Here is a 14,736-nt window from a genome sequence, read left to right as displayed (position 1 = left end):
TATCAAAGTTAGTTCAATCAGGGAGGATGAGGCTCTCTTACAGCAATGGAGGTGTGAACACCAAGGGAGGAGAAACTGCCTTTGTAGTTGGCTAGCCATTCACAGTCTTTGTTTAATCCTGAGCTGATGGTGTCAAATTTGAAAATAAACTGAAGCTCAGCAGTTTCTCTTTGAAGTGTGGGTCTGAAGTTTTTTTGTTGCAGGATGGCTATTTTTAAATCTGTGATTGTGTGTCCAGGGAGATTGAAGTGTTCTCTTATAAGTTTTTGTATATTGCTTATGCTCCAAAACGTTTTTTAGTCTATAAGGTGCCACAGGACTCTGCCGCTTTTTACATTTCCTTCCAGTATCACAGAGGCTGAAATGACACTTTTTTTCCTGCCCTTGCTCCTCTTCATTTAAATATAATTTGGAAAGTTCCCATGATAACTACTCTTCAGCACAACCCCGAAGCAACGTGAGAATAACTGGCAATGATACAATCTGCATCACTGGTGACTCTAACAATAACTCTGCAATAGGAGGAATGGTATAAATGTGATGCTCCCTTGTTTCTTTTGAGAAGGGCACACTCAAATTACTCATGGGAGAATGGAGTTGATAAAAAGGACAAATGGGTCCACCTCAAAGAGTCAAACTGCAAAATGCAAAACTTGGCCACTCATCTGGACAAACTGAGGGATATCGGTGCTTCAAGCAGTTCAAACAGCTTTTAAAAGTTACTCTGTGGGAATCAGGAAAAGTATTAAAGTATTGATAGCCCTAGGGGTTTCTATAGTGTTTGCAGATTCTCTGATGGCTCACATGGGCTCAGTGGCAAAATAAGGTTTTCCCACATTCACTACTTCCATTGGGTCGCATACCTGTGTGGATTCTCTGATGGCTAACAAGCTGTGGGCGGTGAATGAAGTTTTTCCTCACACTCATGGCATTCATAGGGCCTCTCCCGTCTGGTGGATTCTCTGATGTTTAGAAAGGACTGAGCTGTGATTGAAGGTTTTCCCACACTCACTGCATACAAAAGGCCTCTCCCCTGTGTGGATTCTCTGATGTTGAGAAAGGCCTGATCTGTGAGTGAAGCTTTTCCCACACTCACGGCATTCATAGGGCCTCTCCCCTGTGTGGATTCTCTGATGTTTAGAAAGGGTTGATCTTTCAGTGAAGCGTTTCCCACACTCACGGCATTCATAGGGCCTCTCCCCTGTGTGGATTCTCTGATGTTTAGAAAGGACTGAGCTCTGACTGAAGGTTTTGCCACACTCACGGCATTCAAAAGGCCTCTCCCCTGTGTGGATTCTCTGATGTTGAGAAAGGCCTGATCTGTGAGTGAAAGTTTTCCCACACTCACGGCATTCACAGAGCCTCTCCCCTGTGTGGATTCTCTGATGTTCAGAAAGGCCTGATCTCTGAGTGAAGGTTTTCCCACACTCACGGCATTCATAGGGCCTCTCCCCTGTGTGGATTCTCTGATGTTGAGAAAGGGCCGAGCTGCTGGAGAAGCTTTTCCCACACTCACAGCATGTATTTTTCCTCTTTCCCATGAGGATTTCCTGCTGTGCTGTGATTTCCTTGAGGCTCTTCTGAGTTCCCCAACAGAAAATAAATTTACCCATTCTCTCTCCTGGCTGGTTTCCCTGCTCTCTTTCTGGTCTGTGCTGACTCTCCCAGGAGTTTCCCTGCTCATGACTCCTGGACACATTCCTTTTTGATCTTTGCAAAAATGCTCTGTGTTTATCCACTTGCTCAACATTTTCCTGCTGAAAATTCTGCTCCTCTTTCTCACCTACCATTGCATCACCTGCTGTGATAGAGACAGAAACCTCAAACAGGGATGGAAAGGGGAACACCAAAACAATACAAGAGAGAGGTCAAATAAAAACAAGAACTGAACTCCTCCAAACTCTTTCCCTAAATAGGAGAGAGGAGAGGATCAATTGGGCCGTCATATCCCATCCAAATTTGCAGGGGGAAGGAAGGAAGCCATGGCCTGGTGTCTGCTAGGATCTACAGGAAGCAATGAGCTATGTTTACCCTAAGGATACGACCCCTCCTAGGGACAATAATGAATTGAGAGACCTCCCAAGGGCTCTACAGGGCATCCCAGATGTTTCTTTCAGGCACTTACAGATTCTGAGTTCGTTTATTGTTTCCTCACCTGTGCGGGGAGCTCTCAGGATCCGTCTTTCCTCGGAACCATGGAGGTCTGGGACCCATGGCTCTTCTCCTTGTTCCAGCTGGGAGATTATATGAGGTTTGGAAACTGGAAACCCTGCTCAGATGAAAGAAAACAAAGGAGTTCAGTTGATTTCATATGACTGTGTCATAAAAACACTATTAATTTAACTTCAGTGCTTAGTGTGACCCAGTGTGCCTGGGGCAGTCCTCACTTAAAAGGCCAAAATCAGGGCAGGCTGAAAAAGGGAGAGCACATGCTCCCAAAATTGGTGGTTAACAAGGAAGTTAAACTCACTGACCAGTCACCAAATTTGCTTTTGATCCCCCATGATGGTTATTGAGAAACTGAAAGAAGAAATCACACAACCCCTTTTATTGCATTCTAGTTCTCTGACTCCCAATCAGCATGTAGGTCCAGGACGGTGAGAGGTTATTTAAAAACTCTGCTCACAAACAGTGTTCTTCTGACCCCAGAGTCAGCCACATTACTAGGTCAGTATGGGTTTGGATCTCACCCAAAATACTACAATGCCAGCCAATCCTTAGCACCTAAACTAAAGGTTTATAAGCAAGAAAGCATCTAAACTAAAGGTTTATTATAAAAGAAAGAAAGAAAAAGGGAGTTGTTAAATGGGAAAGCAATCAGATATATCTATTTCTGAATGTATCTGGTTCTTAGCAGTATTGGGGAGTTTCTGGCTTGAAAGGCTTCCTGGTACATATCCACATTATTCAGCTCTTTCTTCAAGCCTTCTGTTTGTAGAGAAGTTGCTCCAGAGGTAGGAAGAGGGATTGAAGACAAAATGGAGATGATGCAGCTGCCCTTTACATTCCTTTTTCCAAGTGGCTTCTACTTCCTGCGTCCCAAACACAAGCTTCACAGCACATGGCATGGAAAAGCCTTGGAGGTCTCAGTACACAGACAAACCCCGGCATGTCTTGCTGACTCAATAGGTGTATCCCCTTAATCCTTTCAATGGGTTTATTGTATGGCTGATGACCCTGGATGGGCCATCCAACAGGCTGGGCAGCGCTGATGCCAATATGTCTGGGGGTGTCACTCAGAAACACTACACAAGTCTGGAATACAGATATACCTTACAGATCTGTAACTCACAATACAAAGCTAGAAACAAGATCATCATACTTGGAAAATCATAATATTTTCATTGACACCTTACATGGCATATCTAGCACGATTTATTGCAATTTCATCATATTGGTATTTATAATAAAATAATAATATAAAGTGTCTCTCAATTCCATATAGTGTCACTTAATAAACCAGTGAATTCCCAGGACCGATTCCTCAGGTGTTTGAAGATGCCGAACACTTTGCTTGTGAGGGACTGAAATACCCACACATATGTTGGGAACACACAGACACTGTGCAAGTCTGTTCCTCTATGTTCACTCTTCTAGAAAATTATGATCAATTTTGTTCATAGTATGTGTCAGGGCTGAATCCCCACTCTGACACTCTGAGTGCAGAAAGCGGGGGCCTGCCAGGGTTCTACAAATTAATTTGTCCCACTCTAGGCTTGTATTAAAACCCCAAAGTTACAGCTTTTCTCTGACCTTGGCTTGGTAAATGCTGCCACCACCCAAATGCAAAAAACCCCCAAACCCTTAGACCCAGGAAGGAGCACTTGAGAACTCTTCCCTCTAGGGCACCCTCAAGCCCTTTCACCTCCCCTCCGGGAAAGAGCTGAGAAAGAAAACAAAGGAAATTAGCTGTGGCTACCAGATAATCAAATCACATGCACAAACCTCTTCGGACACCAAAAATCCAATCCTGTTCTTAAAAGAGGTAAATTTTATTAAAATTGAAAAGGAAAACAATACATCTGGAACATAGGCTTTTGCTAGATCTTCAAAGAAAATTTTTGTAAGCATCCAAAATAGCTTTCTTTGGGGTTCAGCTTGAAGCTTACAAGCAAACAAAAGCATCTGGGATAGCACAGAGGAGATTCAAAAGCCAAAATAAAAAATAAACCTGATTGTGTCTGTCTAAACATTCCCCAGCCAAATCATTTCTTCTAGGTATGGAAGATGAATTTTCATACCTGCTTCAAGCCTTACACAGCATTGCTACTCCGCGTTGTCTTCTTCGGAAAACAACAGACAAAGGGAAAGTTACTTTCCCATTTAACAAAGTTCTAGCCTTTCCAATGGCTCTTTTGGTCAGGTGCCCAATACTTTTTTTTTTTAAACCCTGTTGGCTTGTTAACCCTTTAGAGGTAAAGCCAGCAGAGAACAGACACGAACAGGGATTTTACAGCCAACTGGCTGGTTAGGTGTTTATAAAAGGGAGATCCCGTCCCTCCCCTTCATTTATCACTGTGAGGTATCATTTGAAAAGACATAATCTACTGAATAGCCTCCTGTTAAACTGTGTAGCAACACTGTATGTAAAGCTATGAGATTTTACGGTATGAAATTACTGAAAAAGTTGCAACCCTGTTGGTGTCACTAGGCATAACCCTAGGTAACTAGGGTGGGTGGAAGGCCACGAGTGTCGATGAAGCCTCCCTGTTCTAGGCCTCAGTGAACCAAAGCTCCTCCATGTTGAACTTTACTTAATTTAGAAAGCTAGCAGCTGTGAAATTAAATGTGTAACAGTAAGTTATCAGTTGCAGCACAGCTCAAACCAGTCTAAAGCAGTAGTGATAAGGCCTACAAGATAACTTGCAGAAGGGAATATTACTAACGAGCTTCTGCAGCCAAGATTGCGTAATGTAACTACTACAGGGAAAGGAGGGGGAGGAAGGAAAAAAAAAACTTATAAAAAGGGAAAAGCCGCTTGTGTAGGTGTGCTGGATCTGAGGTGTGCCAACTCTCCCAGCACCGCTTTAAAATCTCAAATAAACTTTGCTTTCTTCTGCACCCTGGTGTGTTCATTGGCGCTACGCACTCCGGCCCACAAACCGCTGTTGCTTGGCCTCGGGCACTATCTGTGCTGGCAACAACCCTAACCCTAAGTTCCTCAGAGACAGCAAGGCAAGCAGTTGGTCAAATAGCCATTCTCCACCAGGGGGAAGGTGTGAAGAAGACATTTACATTTCATCACAGGGATCACTTGAAGTTCGTATCTATGACAGCCTGTCACCATGACTCAGCTGAGAACTGAAGTGATTTCTAGTACAAAGGACTGAATTATAAAAAGAGATGAGGAAAATGCATGAGACTATCTCTCTCTCCCCTTTCCCTCTGCTCATGACAACTCCTGAAGAACTGAATGTGGGCAGCAGGGGCAGGTTAGTGGGAGTCCTGGCTGAAAGGAAAACCAGCCTGTCTCAGCAGATGGTGAGAGAAACATTTGATTTAAACCCATTTTAGCTTGTTAAGTGAAACATTAGTTTGTGTTTTATCTTGCATTTCTTTTGTAAACAATTCTGACTTTTATGCCTCATTACTTGTAGTCACTGAAAATATTTTTTTTCAGTAGTCAATAATTTTGTTTCCTTTTTTTTATCTAACCAGTGTGTTTGGATTAAAGTGTGTTGGAAACTCCATTTGGAATAAAAAGGCTGGTGCATGGCATTTTCCACTGATGAAATAATAGATTTCATATGAGCTCCCATTGTTCAGGAGTGTGCTGGACAGGGCAAGATGCACATTTCTGGGGGAAGTCTGGGAGCAGAGAATTTTCTGTGAGTTCTCCTGTGAGGTACTGTAATACGCGAGTTGCTGACTAGCAGCACTTAAAACTGTGTAGCTGGGAGTGAGTTACATGCTGGAGACTGTGTGAACTGCCCAGGAGTGGCTGCTCTCACAGTAGAGCAGTGTAAAAGGCACCTCAGCTTGGGGAACTGAGAGGACACAGCTGTCCAACAGTCCAGATTGTACTATGGTTAATGTCACAGACACTCAATTTCAAAGAGTCTCCTAAAACACACACAAAGTAAATCCACGTCCCAGAAATCAAAGTCTCTAGAGAGAGGGCAAGTCTCCCTGCCACTGCTTCTTGCTGACAGACGGGTCCAGAAACAAAGAGAGAGTCTCGGGGAAGGGGGAAACATAAGCATGGGGTTCAGTGGAGAAAGGGAACTGGAGGGGCAGGGATATTACTGAATGCAGGATCTCAGCAGTACTAAATGACAGGATAACACATAGTGCAGCCCATTGGAAAACATAATCCCAAATATACATATAAAATGATGGGGTCTAAATTAGTTATTTCCATTGATTTATATAAGTGCAATAAGATATTCCCTGTATTACTATCTATCTCTTTTTAAATAATTCCTAACATCCTGTTTGCTTTTTTGACTTTCGCTGCACACTGCTGGATGCCTTCAGACAACTATCCACAATGACAAAAAGATCTTTTTCCTGATTAGCCTAATTTTGTCCCCATCATATTGTATGTATAGTTGGGGTTATTTTTTCCAATCTGCATGACTTTATATTTATACACATTTGCCATTTTGTTGCCCAGTCACTTAGTTTTGTGAGATCTTTTTGAAGTTCTTCACAGTTTACTTTGGTCTTAACTATCTTGAGCAGTTTAGTATTGTGACGTTATTGATATAAACTGGAACCATATAGAACATGGTTGCAACCAAAGTCCTGTAGTGGTATCAAATCTTATGTAAAGGGGGTCATATAAGCTGTCCAAGACCAGGTTATGGGTTGCTGGTTATAATTATGGTGTCTATATGTATGTATCATTTTGTAGTTGAAGTTATGAGTATTGGTTCTATATTGTCTGTATTTCAAACTTATGCTATGCTTCTGGGAGACATCCCAGACAAGTTGGTGTTTGTTCTGCCTAGCATGCTTGATGGTCCATTAAGGACCATCAGCTATTCAACTGACCCATTGAGAGAAGACAGATATACCTTGTAACTCAGCAAAGTATGCAGGGACTTGCCTATGTGACTCCAGACTCCATTTTGCTGTAACTCCACAGTAAGAATAAAAGTGTTCTTACACCTGGAAAAGCCTATAAAAGGCTGATGCCTCATCTCCATCTTGTCTTCAATCCTGCTTCTTACCTCTGGAGGACCTTTGCTACAAACTGAAGCTCTGAACAAAGGACTGACTGACCCATCCCAGAGGCGGATGTACTCCAGAGACTTGATTTGAACCTGCAGGTTATTCCATCACTGCTACAAGCCTGAACTAAGAACTTTGCCATTACTGCATGTAATTGATTCCATTTAACCAATTCTAGCTCTCCTCTCTATCTTTTTCCTTTTATGAATAAACTTTTAGATTTTAGATTCTAAAGGATTGGCAACAGCGTGATTTGTGGGTAAGATCTGATGTGTATATTGACCTGGGTCTGGAGCTTGATTCCTTGGGATTGAGAGAAACTTTTTCTTTTATTGGGGTGTTGGTTTTCATTACCATTCATCCCCAGGACGAGTGGCACTGCTGGCGATACTGGAAGACTGGAGTGTCTAAGGGAATTGCTTGTGTGACTTGTGGTTAACCAGTGGGGTGAAACCAACATCCTCTTTGTCTGGCTGCTTTGGTTTGCCTTAGAGAAGGAAAAACCCCAGCCTTCGGCTGTAACTGCCCTGTTTTAAGCGATTTGTCCTGAACTGGCACTCTTAGTTGGGTCCTGCAAGAACCGCATCATCACAAGTATCATCTGCAAACTTTGCCACCTCACTGTTTACTCCTTTCTCCAGATCATTTATGAATAAGTTGAATAGGATCGGTCCTAGGACTGACCCTTGGGGAACACCACTAGTTACTCCTCTCCATTCTGAAAATTTACCATTTATTCCTACCCTTTGTTCCCTGTCTTTTAACCAGTTCTCAATCCATGAAAAGATCTTCCCTTTTATTCCATGATAACATAATTTATGTAAGAGCATTTGGTAAGGGACCGTGTCAAAGGCCTTCAGGAAATCTAAGTACACTATGTCCACTGGATCCCCTCATTTGTTGACCCCTTCAAAGAACTCTAATAGATTAATAGGACACAATTTCCCTTTACAGAAACTATGTTGACTTTTGCCCAACAATTTTTGTTCTTCTATATGCCTGACAATTTTATTCTTTACTATTGTTTCAACTAATTTGCCTGGTACGGACGTTAGACTTACCAGTCTGTAACTGCCAGGATCGCCTCTAGAGCCCTTTTTATATATTGGCGTTACATTAGCAATCTTCCAGTCATTGGGTACAGAAGCTGATTTAAAGGACAGGTTACAAACCATAGCTAATAGTTCCCCAATTTCACATTTGAGTTCCTTCAGAACTCTTGGGCAAATACCATGTGGTTCCGGTGACTTGTTACAGTTAAGTTTATCAATTAGTTCCAAAACCTCCTCTACTGACACTTTAATCTGTGGCAGTTCCTCAGATTTGTCACCCACAAAAGGTTTGGGAATCTCACCAATATCCTCAGCCGTGAAGACTGAAGCAAAGAATGCATTTAGTTTATCCGCAATGACTTTATCGTCTGTAAGGCTCCTTTTGCATCTCGGTCATCCAGGGGCCCCACTGGTTGTTTAGCAGGCTTTTTGCTTTTGATGTACTTAAAAAACATTTTGTTATTACCTTTTGAGTTTTTGGCTAGCCCCTTCTTCAAACTCCTCTTTGGCTTTTCTTATTACATTTTTACACTTAATTTGGCAGTGTTTTATGCTCCCTTCTATATACCTCATTAGGATTTGACTTCCACTTTTAAAAGATGCCTTTTTATCTCTCACTGCTTCTTTTACATGCTTGTTAAGCCACAGTGACTCTTCTTTAGTTCTTTTGCTGTGTTTTTTAATTTGGGGGATACATTTAAGTTGGGCCTCTAATATTGTGTCTTTGAAAAGTGTCCATGCAGCTTGCACGGATTTCACTCTAGTCATTGTACCTTTTAATTTCTGTTTAACTAACTCCCTTGTTTTTGCATAGTTCCCCTTTCTGAAATTAAATGCCACAGTGTTGAGCTGTTCTTCCCACCACAGGAATGTTAAAATGCTGTTACATTATGGTCACTATTTCCAAGCAGTCCTGTTATAGTTAGCTCTTGGGACTAGATCCTGTGCTCCACTCAAGACTAAATCGAGAGCTGCTTCTCTCCTTGCGGGTTCTTCTACCAGCTGCTCCGTGAAGCAGCCATTTAAAGTATCTAGAAATTTTGTCTCTGCATTTTGTCCTGACGTGACATGTACTCAGTCAATCTGGGGATAATTGAAATCCCACACTATTATGGAGTTCTTTATTTTGATAGCCTCTTTAATCTGACTTCGCATTTCATCCTCACTATCACTGTCTTTGACAGGTGGTTGATAATAGATCCCTATTGTTATATTCTTATTAGAGTATGGAATTACTATCTCTAGAGATTCTATGGAACATGCGGTTTCATTTAAGATTTTTACTTCATTTGAGTCTACATTTTCTTTAACATACAGTGCCACTCCCTTCCCCTCCCGCAGAGTAAGACCCGTTCTGTCCTTCCAATATATTTTGTACTCCGGAATGATTGTGTCCCATTGATTGTCCTCACTCCACCAGGTTTCTGTGATGCCTATTATGTCAATATCCTCCTTTAACACAAGGCACTGTAATTCACCCTTCTTATTATTTAGACTTCTAGCATTTGTGTACAAGCACTTTAAAAACTTGTCACTGTTTATTTGTCTGCCCTTTTCTGATGTGTCTGATTCTTTTGTGCGTGAATGCTTCTCATCTGATCCAGCCCCTATTTTATCCTCTTCCAGCCTCTCTTCCTGACTAAAACTAGAAAAATCTCTATCACTAGATTGTTCTTAGACAAGTCTCTTTCCCTCCATAAACTCCTCTGCAGCCATTGGCTTTCCCCCATCTCTTGGTGTAAAAACTGGTCTGCAACCTTTTTAATATTAAGTGCCAGCAGTCTGGTTCCACTTTGGTTTAGGAGGAGCCCATCCTTCCTGTATAGGCTCCCCCATCCCCAAAGTTTCCTCAGTTACTAATAAATCTAAACTCCTCCTCTCCACACCATCATCTCATCCACGCATTGAGACTCTGAAGCTCTGCCTGCGTACCTGGCCCTGTGTGTGGAACTGGAAGCATTTCTGAGAATGCCACCATAGAGGTCCCGGATTTCAGTCTCTTTCCTAGCAGACTAAATTTGGCCTCCAGGACGTCTCACCTACCGTTCCTTATGTCATTGGTGCCTACATGTACCATGACCACTGGCTCCTCCCAGCACTACACATAAATCTATTGAGAAGCCTCGAGAAATCAACAACCTTTGCACCAGGCAGACAAGTCACCGTACGGATCTCCCAGTCATCACAAACCCAGCGATCCTTGTTTCTAATGATCAAATCTCCCATTACTAACAGCTGCCTTTTCTTAATGCCTGTAGTTCCCTCCGCTGACAAGGTAACCTCAGTGCAAGAGGTTACCCCAACACCATCTGGAGGGAGGGTCCCAATTATGGGAAGATTTCCCTCTGCTCCCACAGACTGCTCTCCTGTCCTGGGCCTTTCATCCTCCTCAACAGTGCAGTGGCTGTCTGACCGGAGGAGGGAGATATCTACAAGTGTCCCGGAAAGCCTCATCAACATATCTCCCTGCCTCCCTTAGCGTCTCCAGTTCCACCACTCTGGCTTCCAAAGCCTCCACGCGGTCTCTGAGGGCCAGGAGTTCCTTGCACCGAATGCATACATATGCCACCCGCCCACAGGGCAGGTAATCATACATGTTACATTGAGTGCAATAAACAGGATAGCCCCCACTCTGCTGCTGGGCTTCTGCCTGCAGTCTCTCTTATAGCTACCTAGGTTAACAACAGGGGTTTTGTTTCAATCAAGAAGTTTGTATTATAGCTTAAATGTTTTAAAGAATGGCAAGATTACCTCGCCCCCTTTCCACTCCCCTTCCAAACTCCCTCACAAAACTACCTGTTAGCAGCCCTGTTTGCAAACCTTCCTGGTGGCTTGCTCACTGCTTTACAAAGCACTCCACTATCACATACCTCCCACCCCCTGCTGTGAGCCACCCAGGGTAGGGGGCTGGGAGCACCCCCAGGACCCCAGCCCTGACTCCTGCACCCCCCCCCACATCCTCACCCCTACTCTGAGCACCAAATATGGGAGCTCCTGTACACAACCCCCCACATTGCCACCTGCATCCCTCGCACAAATGGGAGCTGCCCCAAGTAAGCACTCCACACTCAAATGTCCTGCCCCAACCCTGAGCCCCCTCCTGCATTCTAAAACCTGGCCAGACCCTGTACCCCAATCTCCAGCCTGCTCCTGCACCCTAACTCCCTCCCAGACCCTGCACCTCCAGCCCTGACTCCTGCACCCCCTCTAACACTCCAGCCCTTTCTCTTTCACTCCTCTCAAAAACACTCCAGTTCCCTGCCCTCCCTGATTCCTGAAACCACCCATAGCCCTTTCATTTTCCAGCCCCATGCCCCTCACAGACCCTCAAACCCTGACTCCTGCACCCCTCCCAGAAGCCTCCAGCTAATCCTGACTCCTGCCCCCCCCACACCCCACCTGCATTGCTTGCATGAAACAGGAGCTGTCCCAAGTAAGCGCTCCACACCCCAACCACCTGCGCCAGCCCTGAGCCCCCTCCCACACCTTAACTCCTGGCCAGACCCTGTACTCCAACGTTATTAATTTTTTTTTTTAATAAAGGGCTCTTATCCAAAGTGCTTCACAATAGTTAGCTAACAGTACAAACAATATTTGGAAAGATCATTAAGTGGTGCAATGAGACGCTCAGCGATTTTCAAGTGGTCTGTTGAAAATTCAGACCACAAAAACCATCAAGGTACCTCACTTTACCCACATTTACTTCCTATTACTTATAGGAGGAGGATGAAGAAAAAAAAAATGAAAAATGGGGGTGAGAGGGAAATGAGAGAATGTTCTTTTTCTTGCCTGGGTCCCAAGGAGGGAACCCTAAAATGGAGCTGAGCACAGGGCCCCGACTAACGCTAAATCTGCCACTGAGCTTCCTTCTCTGGATACCCCCAGCCAGCATTCAAGGACACACGGACTGTCTGTGTGATAAGTAACCTTGATCAGCAGTTCTGACTCCAACAGCCTGCTCGTTATACCCGAAGCATAACTGTGGTCTGGGTGGAGAAGGCTCAGGGTTTGAGAGGTCAGGGGTAGGAAGCTTCTGCTGATTATGCTGCACCTAACCCTCAGTTTTACTTGAGCAAACAGGAGATATTTGACACTGTGTGATACGGCTCCTGTGCTCTGTTCCCAAAGTGTTCTGCAGCAGGGGAGGGTCTCTGGTAGTGTGTGTGTGTCACTGGCATATTGGGGTGATGCTGAAACAGTACAGAGTAGAGGGCTGGTTTGAACCATCTCTCTTCTTTTCCCCTTCCAAGAACAGAGGGGACAAGAACCCTTACCCAGCGAGGTCACATTCTCATAGTTCTCCTGCATGACATCCCTGTAGAGGGCTCTCTGAGTGGGGTTCAGCAGAGCCCCCTCTTCCCTGGTGAAATACACAGCCACCTCCTCGAAGGTCACCGGCCCCTGAAAGAGCGAGAGTCCAAAACTCAGTAACTGCTGCCCCACTCTACATGGGGGACAGGAGGCTGTCATAAACAGATAAGTAAGAGTTAATAGAACAGAAGTACTTCATATCTCTTTTGTCTGGAAAGGATTAACAAGATCAGTGAGCCTGGCTGTCACCTGACCAGAGGACCAATCAGGGGACAGGATACTTTCAAATCTTGAGGGAGAGAAGTTTGTGTGTGTGCTGTGTTTGGTGGTTGTTCTCTCTGGGTTCTGAGAGTGACCAGAGGTGCAACCAGGTTTCTCTCCAATCTCTCCGATACAGGCTCTTATATGTCCAGAATAGTAAGTACTAGGTAGATAAGGTGAGTTAGGCTTATGTTTGTTTTCTTTATTTGCAAATGTGTATTTGGCTGGAAGGAGTTCAAATTGGTATTTTGCTGAAAAGATTTTAATTTGTACTTGTATACTTAGGCTGGGAGGGTATTCCCAGTGTCTATAGCTGAAAGACCCTGTAACATATTCCATCTTAAATTTACAAAGATAATTTTTACTGTTTTTCCTTCTTTAATTAAAAACTTTTCTTGTTTAAGAACCTGATTGTTTTTTTTTATTCTGGTGTGAGATCCCAGGGGACGGGGTCTGGATTCATCAGGGAATTGGTGGGGAGAAAGGAGGGAAGGGGGAAAGAGAGGTTATTTTCTCTCTGTGTTAGAATTACTTTCTCTCTCAGGGAGAGTCTGAGAGGGAGAGAGAGAAGGAAGGGGGAAGGTGAATTTTCCTCTCTGTTTTAAGATTCAAGGAGTTTGAATCACAGTGATCTTCCAGGGTAACCCAGGGAGGGGAAGCCTGGGAGCAATGGTGAGGGAAAGGGTTTACTTTCCTTGTGTTAAGATCCAGAGGGACTGGGTCTTGGGTGTCCCTGGGCAAGGTTTTGGGGGGACCAGAGTGTACCAGGCACTGGAATTCCTGTTTGGTGGCAGCGCTACAAGTACTAAGCTGGTAATTGAGCTTAGAGGAATTCATGCTGGTACCCCATCTTTTGGACACTAAGGTTCACAGTGGAGAATTATACCATGACAGAGGCAAACAGAAGCTCTGGGTGGATTGCAGTCAGAGTCCCACCCTCACCCTGCTCAGAGCATCCAGGAAACACAAGGGGGAGGGAACAAAGAGAGAGCCCCTCCTCTCTCCCAGCAGAGCCATCACACACCTACTAGCCACAGACTGATTCAGGAGATGGAGCCCCTAGCAGGGTCCAGGGATAGCTCCCTGGTAGGAAGCCCAACACCCTCCCCATTCTGAAGAGCTGGATGTGAAGGGAGGGGAATCTCCCCTAAGCCTCACTGGTGGGTGCCCCCTTCATATCTCACAGCAGCCGCTGGTTACTCAGGTCGGGCTCCAGCACTGAGAGTCTGGTCAGTTTTCCCAGCCCCATGGAGCTGGGTTATTTTCTGCTCAACAAACTAGAGCATTTCCACCTCCGAACCTCATGGGTCTGTTCCTAGAATCTAGGCCACTTATTAAATAACTCCCAGCAGGTTTAGCACACCCCTGTCCTCCTCCCTTTCTCCACCCTGTGCATTTCCTGCAAACCAGACTGTGCAAACCTTCCCATCTCCGGTGTATTTGCTGTCCCTCTCCCTTCTGGAAGAACCCACCAGCAACCCCCTGACAATACCTACCTGAAGTGGCTCCTCTGCAGCCATTTCTCTCCCCTGTCCAACGAGAGGGCGACATGAACTGGAGTGAAACATGGACATTATTCCGCAGCCTGGCAGGGTGAGAAGGGCAGTTGTGAAGGTTTCAGAACAGGCTTTAATTCTTTTCAAAGCATGATTCCCCCAGGCCCTTTCCCGGAAAACAGACAGACATCCTAGAGTCTGCCATGCTGAGAAAGGCTTGATCTCTGTGTACAGTGTAGACCTGGCCTCTCCTGCCAGGCTAAGCCGAGACATTTTTAACCTCGCTTCTCCCTCTTCACATCCCATAACAGTCTCTGAACACAAGGCTAGAAAAAAGCAGAACCAAAGGATTGACTGTGGGGGATTCCCTCAGACACTGACTCCATGGCAGCCACATGCCAGTGGGAGAATAGGGAGTAAGGAACTGGATTTTCCTCTGT

The 14,736-nt window shown here is 44.5% G+C and overlaps 1 protein-coding gene across 1 annotated transcript in view; it reads right to left on the bottom strand.

Annotated features, from left to right (window-relative positions):
• Positions 1-336: 336 nt before the first annotated feature.
• LOC115643738 (zinc finger protein 660-like) overlaps positions 337-14,736 on the bottom strand; it is a 579,185-nt gene continuing 564,785 nt past the window's right edge. The window contains exon 7 of the mRNA XM_030547736.1: positions 337-1,530. Coding sequence (XP_030403596.1) covers positions 933-1,530 — 598 coding nt within the window. The 3' untranslated portion in view covers positions 337-932. The remainder of the gene's footprint in view (positions 1,531-14,736) is intronic.

The sequence above is a fragment of the Gopherus evgoodei genome, unplaced genomic scaffold (genome assembly GCF_007399415.2).
Source record: "Gopherus evgoodei ecotype Sinaloan lineage unplaced genomic scaffold, rGopEvg1_v1.p scaffold_69_arrow_ctg1, whole genome shotgun sequence".
Classification (NCBI taxonomy): Eukaryota; Metazoa; Chordata; order Testudines; family Testudinidae; genus Gopherus; species Gopherus evgoodei.
This window is presented reverse-complemented; position numbering and strand designations above follow the sequence as displayed.